The 12278-nt window shown below is 40.9% G+C and overlaps 1 protein-coding gene across 1 annotated transcript; it reads left to right on the forward strand.

The window, feature by feature from the left end:
* The first annotated feature begins 580 nt into the window (after positions 1-580).
* On the forward strand, positions 581-10723 carry irf2bp2.S (interferon regulatory factor 2 binding protein 2 S homeolog). Its single transcript, XM_018241602.2, has 2 exons — positions 581-2136; positions 9744-10723. The coding sequence occupies exons 1-2, from the start codon at positions 1275-1277 to the stop codon at positions 10463-10465; spliced, it is 1584 nt and encodes a 527-aa protein (XP_018097091.1). The 5' UTR covers positions 581-1274; the 3' UTR covers positions 10466-10723.
* Positions 10724-12278: the final 1555 nt, after the last annotated feature.

Genomic DNA, 12278 nt, shown 5'->3' on the forward strand with positions numbered 1-12278 from the left:
TTTCTGGAAGGACTTTGGTTTCCCTCGACTCAGTCCACACTGGTTAATCATTATTCGCCTGTTTTTCTTTCCATTCACTTTGCGATTACACATGAGGGACAGACAGGGTCGCCCCTTGTCACTATTTGACAAGGGTCTGTTTGAAGAGAAAAGGCATTAAGATGCAATTTGGTTTCTCACCAAGTGTCCCTTTCAGTTGCCCGTGGTCAAACCGCACAATAAAGTGCCAAATACCAACTTTGCACATCAACCCCAACTACTATACCGTGCGGGAGGAAATACGTGTAGCTCTACCCAGTGGAACTCTGCGTTAAGTCCAGATCATAGGTTTCGGGCAAGTTGACAAAATTAATTATAAATCAATTTCTGTGAATTCAATTAAAGCCTACGTTTGCATCACGTGCATCCAAGTCTCTTCCACCTCTCCCTCCCCTCCTACCCTTTGCAACAGGGCATAGTAACTGAGTCAGTGTTTCTCGCCCTGTTGCAGCTCTTGTTGTCTTGACAGCAGTTCAAAGAAGGAGGGGGAAAGGGGTGAAGAAGCGTGGGCGGGCACGTCAGTGACACGCACAGCGCTTGCGCGGAGGGGGTGGTGGTTGGCCGGGGACTATCGAAGAATCAAGTAAACAGAGAACTTGGAATCACAACGGTTGGCTCGACCGTGACGTCACCTACCTTAGCAGAGCTACTAGCAGCAGCAGTAGCCAGTGAGGGAGTCGGGAAACTATACAGCAGTGGGTTCGATGATTGTTCTACTATACGTGAGAAATGTTTCCTATACGTGAGAAATGTTTCCCGTATCGGCAAAATATTTGTTACAGCAGTAGCTAATTGCAGGAAGGGGTTAAAGACCCGAGTTGTTGTGAGCTCTTGGCAGTTCAGATAAGGGGGGGCCGCTCTGGTGACTGAAGCAACAGCCTATCACCGGACCGGCTCCCCTCCCCCTACTCGCCCTCCCCTCCCTTGAGATGTGCAGCTGAGGAAAGCGAGAGAAGCACTTCAGAAAAAAAAATAATAATTGCTCCTCCTGTGGATCTAGTGCTGGGCGTTGTGTGTATGCTGTAAGCCGGAATCGCCAGCAGCAGCCGAGGCGGAGGGCGCCGCCGCCCCGCTCCTCAAGGCTGTACCCGATAATTTTCTTTCTAGCGCAAGGATTAGCATACGGTTTGCAGTAAATGTACTGGAAGGGGAATTGTGTCCGTTTCTAATTCTGGAATATATATTTACTGGACTGAAATACACAAATACTAAACGGTGGATTATACTTTTTTGTTATGTCGTCCGCAACGGTGGCCGCCTCCCGACGGCAGTCGTGTTACCTTTGCGACCTACCACGAATGCCATGGGCTATGATTTGGGACTTTACAGAGCCCGTGTGCCGGGGCTGCGTCAATTATGAAGGGGCCGATCGCATTGAGTTTGTCATCGAGACGGCCCGGCATCTGAAGCGGGCGCACGGGTTCCAGGAGGGCAGGTCCCCTGGGCCTTCACCATCCTCTTCAGTCAAGCCACAGCTGAGTGCAAAGGAGATGGCGCAGATCGGGCACACGATGGGTGGCCCCGAGGGGGTAATGCGGACCTCGCAGCAGCTCCCTCCTCCACAGTGCCTGGACCGGTACTCGCTGGAGAGACAACCACCCCCTCGTCTGGGATCCGAATATGGCGTAGGCAGGCAGGTGAACGGTATTCTCTTACCAAACGGCTTCCCGAAGCCCGAGGAGCCGCCGGAACTAAACCGACAGAGTCCGAACCCGCGCAGGACTAGCACGGCGCCTCAGTCCCTTGGCGCACTTATGAACGGCACCCCCATAAGCAGCGGTCGAGCACAAGTGGGACTCTCTGCGGCCTCTTTGGTGGCAGCTGCCACCACCTCGGCGGACCTGTCTGGAAAGCGGCCGGGTTCTGTGTCCAGCAGTGAACACGATGGCAAGGAGAAACACAGAGCCGACAGCTATTCCGACCTGGGCGAGAACCACAAGAGCAGGGCCGAGGAGTGGATCAGCAAACCCAAGACGGTCAGGGACACACTGATGGCCATGCAGCATAGCCACTCGCCTTTTGACTCCAAGTTCAAGAAAGATCCCGGGCCCGGAAGAGTGTTGAGCTTTGAAGCCAACAACCCCGCTTCCAAATCAGGTATGATTTTTTCCAATGCGTACATGGTTGGCACCTAACCTGTAGCGAGGGAAACATCGTATTTACTATAAAACTAAAAGGGCATTTTATATGGGCAGGGACGCAGGCCTGTCCTGATGCTGAGCGTTATTGCAAAATGGGTGGGATGACGAAGGGAGTGTAGACATTCCTGGGTATTAGCACATGTCTTGAATTATTGCAGAATTGTTGCCATGTGCGGGACATGTCTGCACGGAAAAGACACACCCTCTACGTTCTGTGCCCTGCCCAAAAATCGGACCCGCAGCATACATGCAACGTGTTTATCTGCTGACTTAGCGATTCACAAGGATCCTTGACTCAAAAAGTTTCCCATGTTCCATCAAGACCGGCTCCCTATCCTTAGTCTCCACTTAGTGATCTCTCGTTTAGGTTATACATTGTTTTGTACGACTCTGTGTCTTTTTTTTGGATGTGTCCAGCTTTCTAAACAGTAAAGGTTTAGGACTGAAGTCTCAGCCTCTATGTTTTTGTTTTAGATCTTCAGGCTTGGGACTGTTTTGGACACCATTAGATTCCATGTTATTTATCACATGTTAATTGATTACTTTTCACTTTGATTCATCTTTCTTTTTGGGAAAGCAATTTCAAACTTTTGCAAGGCAAATTCAGTCCTGTAATAATATTTTTTTGCTCAGTATTTGCCCTTCTATTTTTAGGGATTGAATTGCTTAAAGGGGTTGTTCACCTTTGACATGATGTAGAGAGTGATATTCTGAGCTAATGTGCAATGTGTTTTAATTTTTCATTATTGAAGGTTTTTGAGTTATTTATCTTTTTATTCAGCAGCCCTTTGCATCTTAAGCAATCTGGTAACTATGGCCCAAATTGCCCTAGCAACGATGCATTGATTTGAATAAGAGACAGGAATATGAATAGAAGAGGCCTGAATAGAAGGATCAGTAATAAAAAGTAACAATTTATTTGTAGCCTTACAGAGCATTTGTTTTTTTTTTTTATAAGGGGACAGTGACTCCCATTTAAAACCTGCAAAGAAACAGAAGAAAAAGACAAATAACTATAAAAAAATAAATAATGAAAACCATTTGAAAAGTTGTGTAGATACTAAAAGCTACTTTAAAGGTGAACCACCCCTTTAATGATAAATGGCATTCAGAATCAAAGAATATTTTTTTTACATAATAGTGGTTACAAATCAGAATAACAATCACTAGGGATGGGCGAATTTGACCCGTTTAGTTTTGCCAAAAATTCGCCGCTGGAGAATTTTCGCAGACGCCCATTAAAGTCTATGGGCGACAAATATAATTTGTCGCACGCTCGCCACCATACAAGTCTATGGGCGTCATTTTTTTCAGCGAAACAAGGTGAAAAAATTCGGCCATCCCTAACAATCACCTGTTCTTCAGTTTTTGTCAAGCAAGTGGTATTGATTTAGAATAAATGGAAATTTCCACATGTGTGTGTAAGATATTCTTTCATATTTCACCATCTTTCCTTTACTGTAGACCGAATTAGTACCAGCCATCTAGTGAATCTTTGGCATGTATGTATGTATATTTTTATTTGTAAAGCGCTCCTTGAGGGCAAAGCACTGTACAACAAAACAATAAATGAGTAGTAACAAACAAGGGGTCAGAATAAAAAGGAACAATAAGTGCATTATTAGAATACAATTCACATAAATATAAAATATAATTACAATGCAGATTACGTGCTCAGTGTCAAGGAAACAAAAGGCTAGAGGACCTCTACCCCGTAGGGCTTACAGTCTAAATGGGAGGGTAACATACAGACACAATTCAGAGGGGTATTAAGGTGCTGTGGGTTACAGTTTGTTACACTGTTATATAAGTGCCAGTTCAGGTGTTATCCAGGTGCACCCAGAGGTAGTCTTTGAGTTTTGTTTTAAAAACATTGAAGGAGGATTCTCTCCTGAGAGATTCAGGATGGCATTCCAAATATAAGGAGTCCCAAGAGAGAAGGGTTTGATACGGGAAACAGCAGTAGTAGTGGGGGGTACAACCAAGCGCTTGCTCTGAGAGGAGCGGAGGTTTCGGGCAGGAACATATTGAGAGACAAGAAGGGAGATGTAGTTAGGTGCAGAGGAATGAAGGGCATTGAAGGTTATAAGGAGGAGTTTATAAGTTATTCTTTGTTTTATAGGAAGCCATGATAAGGACTTCAGCAGCGGAGGGGCCTGTAACCTTTTGGATGAGAGGAGGATAATTCTTGCAGCAGTGTTTAATACAGACTGTAGAGGGGAGAGATGGGAGTTAGGCAGGCCAGTTAGAAAGTTACAGTAATCTAGTCTGGATAGGATGAGAGCATGCATGAGCGTCTTGGATGTATCGGGTGAAAGGAAGGGACGGATTTTGGCAATATTGCGTAAGAAAAAGTGACAGGTTTTGACAGTGGTGTTAATATGATCAGAGAAGGAGAGAGAGGAGTCAAAGATAACCCCCAGACAGCGAGCTGAGTATATTTCATGGATGGTTTTCTTGTATGGCCCTTGTTGCTGTTAAGAGATTTCAAGTTTGTCCCTTTGTACATACAGACTTACACATCGTACTCAAAGTCTAATTGCGGTGTGTGCATACATTCTGCATGTGATAGGGAATATTTTTTGTAGGGTAAACTTTCTGCAGATCATTGAGAGTCTGGCATTAATGCAAATATGAATGTCTTTTTGAGTTAAAATTTTTATTCAGCCATCTAAGACTAAGTGATTGTTGTGTTGAATTTTTCCCTCATCTTATTTCTATTATTATTATTATACATTCCTGAACTAATCTATATTGTTTATGTAGACTACTGCAAGCATGGCAACCATAGGCGGATGGGTAGGTTGTGGAGGTCAATCAGTGTATTTTTGGTGACATCCACCTGTCTGGTCTGATTTCAGTTGCATTTTTTTGTGGTATAAGTACAGATCATATGTTCCTGACTTTATTTGGGAAGGGGATATCTCTTGTTATGACTTTTGATTTGCAGCCTCTGCATTTTACCATGTGTAAGTACCTTTGCAGGCCTCCACAGTCTGTCATGAATGACTTTTCAGCATCACTCTTGACCTTTAACTGTTCATTTGCAGAATTAATACCAAATGAAATACCAATTTTTACATACTTTTCTTCAAATTGGTATTGTATAGATTTTTCTTTTATATCTCATTTTGTTTTCCAGTCTGCTTGCTAATGCAGTTGCTGAAAATAAAGGAAATCTATTTCTGATTTAAAGCAGAACAAAAGCTTTTAGATTTTTTTTTTTCAAAGTCGAATAATTTGGTGTGATTCGCTGATCATATAGAAGGACTTATTAGTGTTAATAGACTTTAAGATTGTGGACCAATTTTTAGAGTTAAAAAAACAGAACAGACCATAATAGAAAGCATGAGGTGGGGTGGTTTCTGTTAACAGCTGCAAACTGGGAATTTACAGTAAAGTCTTTTGGGGTCTTTGCTCTTTAATTAGAAACGGCAGCTGTAGGTTGCAAGGCACATGTAATAGTGTTTCATCTTGTTCTTGGCTAGTTTTAAGTTTTACTGTTTAAAATATTTTAGCTTTTTCACAGGTATTCTCAAACCGATTGCATTTATATTTGCATCTTTTGCTAAGGTTTATTTTTTGAAAAGGTCATTGTTAAAGGATTTAACTGGACTAGGCAAATACATTCATTGCATTGATATACTAGTTACGCCTGTCACTTTTTTGTCCAGAGCTAAATCCTGATCTTTATATTGTGTATCTGCATTTTAAAGGACCAGTAACATCAAAAAAAATGTAATATACCACAAAAAAAAAACACCAAGACTAATTAAACTTTAAAATTGCATGGCCTTTATTAAAGGACCAGTAACATCAAAAACATTTTTACAAAAAGGTGCGTGGCTGTATGGGAGCGGTCTCTCGGGCTGCTGGTCTCCTAGCCGCGCACACTCCCCCTCACATTGAACTCGGCCGGGCAGCCTTCCCGCAGCTGCCCTGGCTGTTCCCGTCAAATCCCACAGCCCATAGGAAGGGAGTCACTCTACAATGCCAGTGGCTGCCCAGCCATACACCTACAGGACCCAGAGCAGCTGATTATGGCTAAATGGCTGAATAAGTACTTCAACATGGGTAACAAGAGCAAGAGCCCCCCAGACCAGATTTCAAGAAGAATGGGGGGGGCCAAGCGCTCCTTCCACTTGCAGTACCGCAGGTAGCCGCAGCTGTCTATCTTGATAAGCCGGTGCTTGGGGGACACCATCTACTTGTGCTCCGACCCCTCTGTCAGTTGTTGCCTGGCCCCGGCTGGTCTCCTTTCGCTGTTGCTGCGGTACAGGAAGATAGACAGCTGCGGTACTAATGACACAAAAGAGGGGCCCCAGGCATAACTAACAAGGATCGCAGACACCTGTAGCGCAAAGTAATTGGGGCCACTGCCGCCGCTCCCTCTTAGGACCCCGCTTACCGGGAACACAGAGTATTATTAGCAAAGGGGGAGGCGGCCGACATTGATCCGCTGCTCCCTCCGCCGCCTCCACTACCATGGCTTCCTCCAGAAATCGCTGACAAGGGAGAGAGATTTCAATTGAGCGGCCTCGTTCCTCGCAGACTTGCAAGACTCTTCTTCCCGGACTTAGACCCCCTTGACCGATCGCCGGAGTCACACTTCCACTGGCCCAGCGCTGCCTGCTTCTTACCAAGGACCACGGCTCCTTCACATACGGTCAGAATATGGGATAGAGCCAGGGAGGAGAAATCGATCGCTGCAGTACGGATGGTCAACCTTTTGCCGTTTCTGAAGACGACAGGAAGTGGAGTTTCAGTAAGTTATTTCTTAATAAAGGATTTGCGATTTTAAACTTTAATTTGTGGTTTTTTTTTTTTTTTTTTTTTGCTGTATACTAACGATTTTTTTTTAAAAAAAAAAAATTGATGTTACTGGTCCTTTAAGAAATAACTTACTGAAAATCCACTTGTGCTCCTGTTCAGAAAAGGCGATCCGGCAATCCATTGTGCGATGCTCGATTTCTCCTCCCTGCCTTTCTTTTAGGAGATATCCATGCAGGAGTTATCTGGATCATCGCCTTTTCTGAAGAGGAGCGAAAGCGGAATTTCAGTAAGTTATTGCTCAATAAAGGCTGTGTGATTTTAAAGTTTAGTCTTGGTGGTTTTTTTCCGTGGTATACCAACACATTTTTTTTTTTTATTTATTTTTTTTATGTTACTGGTCCTTTAACTTCAGACAGTTGTTCTCTGGTGTCTACACATCCCACTGCTCCTACAGTTTTAGATTCCTTGCTTTCTCTTGACCTTGGCACACTGGACATAGTCATAGTCTGGACATAGTCTCTGTCAGCATTTTTCAGCTTGTGGAAATCCTGCCAATGAGCCCCCTATCATAAACATTTCTGGTCGCAGGAGGTTTCCTTTAGTACTACTGACATGCTCCTTCCCCAGGTTTGTATACCTGAAAATACATCTTATGTGCTATGATCCTTGGTGTTAAAGCACACAATGCATTTTGTTTGCTGGTTTCCTGTAAAATAAGCACCTCCTTAACTGTGAGGCAGGCGCTATTAGGCACATGACCAAAATTATCACCCGGGAACAAGCTGATGTAGTGATGCAAATTAATTTTTCCATTTTCTATGTGTGGTCCCTTACAGAACATGTGACTGCAAAGTAGAGAATGCAGCTTATTATTTTGGGATAATTCAATGGCATATGGTAGAACCATATATTTTCATAAAGGATTTTTGAAAGAGATTTTTAAATTACAGTATTTTTTTTCTCTTAAAGGAATTGTTAAGTGTAAAAATAAAAACTGGGTAAATAGGCTGTGCAAAATAAAAAATGTTTCTAATATAGTTAGTTAGCCAAAAATGTAAAGGCTGGAGTGATTTGACATATAACATGTCAGTCAGGACACTACTTGCTTTTCAGCTCTCTTGGTTTACACTGACTGGTTACCCTGGCTACCAGACAGTAACCAATCAGAGACTTGAGGGGGGGCCACATGGGTCAAATCTGTTGCTTTTGAATCTGAGCTGAATTCTGAGGATCAATTACAAACTCACTGAACAGAAATGTACCATGTGGCTCCCCTTCAAGTCGCTGACTAACTCAGAGTTATAGAGCTGAAAAGCAGGAAGTTGGATTCTGGCTGTTTTATTAGACATCTGTGCACTCCAGCCTTTATATATTACATTTTTGGCTAACTAACTATATTAGAAACATTTTTTATTTTGCACAGCCTATCCATTTACCCAGTTTTTATTTTCACACTGAACTATTCCTTTAAAGTTCAAATTCTCCTATAAGGAACAAGTGAGTGCAGACTGAAAGTAACATCAAACATTCCAGGGGAACCTTAGAGCTAACTTTGTTGCTAACGAGGTACTTGTGCAGAACCTGCCAGATTCTGTCAGATCAGGGAAAATGGCATTTGCCCATGATCACAAAAACGTAGTTCATCTGCCACCAGCCAAACACTAGTTTCATGTATAATTGCTTTAGTAAGTCACTTGTACAGTGGTTCACCATTCAGCCTTAAACTGTGACTACCTGGTATATGACCAAACTGCTCTGTGAATGTAACGTTTACCTTGGGTTTCCTGTAGAGCGGAAACAACCAGCTAGAGTAAATCCTCTTATTGAAGGTCAATTTAGTATATTCTGCTTACAGGGGGTAGTTCACCCCTCTAATTTTTTCTTTTTTCTGCTTAATGTTCAGTTAAGGAGAAAAGTAAGCTCCCCCCAATTTATGACCTAAAGAGGGCCTTTGACCAATGGTTCGGCCTTCAGTGGAGGATAGGACTAAAAGATGGACAGCCATGAAATGTACCGACTAATATATTATTTTAACAGAGCTGCTACTGGGATACAAAGTGGTAAATGAAATGTAATATTAGAAAAATAGTCCAAAATAAAAATTAAAGAAAAGTGCCATTACTACAAATATTAAGTGTACTTGAACTACACTTTTAAGAATTCTTTTTCACCTCCCTCCCCCTATCATTAACTATTACTTGGGTGTATTTTTGCCTGTTACTTATTGCTGGTCTTTTAAGGAACAGTAACACCAAAAAATGTAAGTGTTTTAAAGTAATGAAAATATCATGTAGTGTTTCTCTGCACTGGTAAAACTGATCTGTTTGCTTCAGAAACACTACTATAGTTCATATAAACAAGCTGCTGTGGAGCAATGGCGGAAATTGAAAAACGACTATATGGCACAGGTTAACTTATGGATAACAGATAACACATTTGCTATCTGCTGTGTAACTTGAGCTTTTTCTCCTTTAAATGGCTGCCCCCATTGCTACACAGCAGCTTATTTATATAAACAATAGTAGTGTTTCTTAAGCAAACACACCAGTTTTACCAGTGCAGGGCAACACTGCATTATATTTTCATTACTTTAAAACACTTTTATTTTTTGATGTTACTGTTCCTTTAAAGAGCTCAAGGGAGAAATGTTTATAATAGTCAGTGTCTTATCTGTAAAAAAAGGGCTTACAGGCACACCTCACTGGTAATGTGTGGAGGTTGGATCATAGATCTAAAACAAACTTATTCTTATGTCTGTATTAATTTTGTCCCCCTCTTGCCATATTTCAGGGGCCCGTGGTGGTAGAAAAAGGAAAACATCCCCAGAACCAGAAGGGGAAGGTGGCTCTGTTAAAATAAATGGAGAAGGACAACCATGGTTGCCAGCGGCAGAGAGCCTTAAAATTTCTACTATGCCTAGCCCATCTTTTATATCTCCACCTTCTACTGTTTCTCCTCATTCCAACCGTACAACACCACCAGAAGCTGCACAAAATGGGCAGTCTCCTATGGCTGCTCTGATATTAGTCGCTGATAATGCCGGTGGCAATCATACATCAAAGGATGCTAACCAAGTGCATTCTACAACAAGAAGAAACAGTAGCAGTCCACCATCCCCATCTTCTATGAACCAAAGAAGAATGGCTCCCCGGGATGTGCCAAGCCAAATTCCTAGTGGAGGAACATCATCCCATGGAGGAATGGAACAAGGGCATCCTCAAAGCATTCCAGACTCTTCTATACCAAACAGTATACCATTATGCTGCACTCTTTGCCACGAGCGTCTTGAAGACACACATTTTGTACAGTGCCCTTCTGTACCTTCTCATAAGTTTTGTTTCCCATGCTCAAGGCAAAGTATTAAACAACAAGGCTCATCTGGAGAAGTATATTGTCCAAGTGGTGAAAAATGCCCCTTGGTGGGATCAAATGTACCATGGGCCTTTATGCAGGGAGAAATTGCCACCATTCTTGCTGGGGATGTAAAAGTGAAAAAAGAAAGGGACTCTTGACTTTCTTTAACTTGGTAGGCACCATTATCAAATGTACCATGGGCCTTTATGCAGGGAGAAATTGCCACCATTCTTGTTGGGGATGTAAAAGTGAAAAAAGAAAGGGACTCTTGACTTTCTTTAACTTGGTAGGCACCATTATCTCTAACTAAAACTTCACAACTTAGAATTCTGTGTGTATGTATGCATATATGTATGTGTGTATGTGTGTATGTGTGTATGTGTGTATGTGTGTATGTGTGTATGTATATGTATATGTATATGTATATGTATATATATGTATATATGTATATGTGTGTGTATATATGTGTGTATATGTATATGTGTGTGTGTGTATATATATATATATATATATATATATATATATATATTATATATAATATATATATATATATATATATAATATATATATATATATATGTATATGTGTTGTATATGTATATGTGTGTGTATGTTGTATATATATATATATATAGTATATGGTGGTGTGCTGTGATGTGGTGTGTTTATATATGATATTATATATATATTATATATAATATATATATATACTCGTATGTGATGTGTATATATGTATAATGTGTGTTGTATGTGATATATATAACGTATATATGTGAGCTGGGTAATATACTATATGTATTTATGGTGTGTATGTATATACAGTTTACTACTTTGTCGTGTGCTGTATACTATATAGTACTGTGCTATAATTGTGTGTGTAATATATACTTACATGCGTGTAATTTATAATTAGGCCATCCACTAAAACTATATACACCTAATATAGTCATAACACGTGAGTAGATGTATATTATTGAATGTCGTGTAATGTATGTATGTGATAAGATGCTGCGCATCACGCTGTATGCTGAGCGGTACGTTGTGTAGGATTTATTATTGTAGGGGGTAAGAGTAATGCTACAATATACTAGCTATACGTACTATATAAATATAGCTTACCAGCACTCAGACAGATTGTGCCAGTGGCTGGCACGATCAATAAAGGTATATAGTCTTATGAAGGATCAGCACACCACTGTTCTGTAGTGAAAAGTAATAGTGTTTATTTTCAAACAAAACACATTTTATCCGACGTTTCGGTCCCACCTGGGGACCCTTTTCAAGGATATTGTAGTGCTAACAAACCATGGTTTAAATTACCCACCCCCTGAGTGAATTCTGGCGCCAACATGACGTCATACAGTGAGTACAAAGTGAAAAAAAAAGTATTTTTGTCCTTTTTAGTTCATTAAGAGAACTGGGGTGCAATAATTTGATTCACCACCGGGTGTCAGTGTCTGCACTTCCATTGCCCTCTCTCTAGATATTAGATATATATCTCTCTATACTCTATATCTCTTTGTGTGTGTGTGTGTATATATATATGTGTGTGTATGTATAGATATGTATATATATATAGCTATACTACTATATAACAGACAGGACTATCATAAAACGATAAATATCCTACTCATATACATCACCACCTATATTTGTAGTATACATACCACTCATAGGTCAGACTGATATATCATCTACGGATGTAAGTGTAGTATTATAATAGATAGATATAAATGTGTCTATAATGATCAGATGAATATCATGTGTAATATGTATAATATATATAATACAATATAGCACACCCTTTGCGTGCATATATACGCATGAGTACTGTACGGATAGGAAAGGAGTGCATAAGTTATAGATGTGAATCTAGTATATAAACGTTTTACTGTGTACTCTATGATTAAGGACAATCACACATCCAGACTAATGTGCTATATAGTGGAACTATAGTTATATATGCGGTCAT

This window comes from Xenopus laevis, chromosome 5S, assembly GCF_017654675.1.
Source record: "Xenopus laevis strain J_2021 chromosome 5S, Xenopus_laevis_v10.1, whole genome shotgun sequence".
NCBI classification, from domain to species: Eukaryota; Metazoa; Chordata; class Amphibia; order Anura; family Pipidae; genus Xenopus; species Xenopus laevis.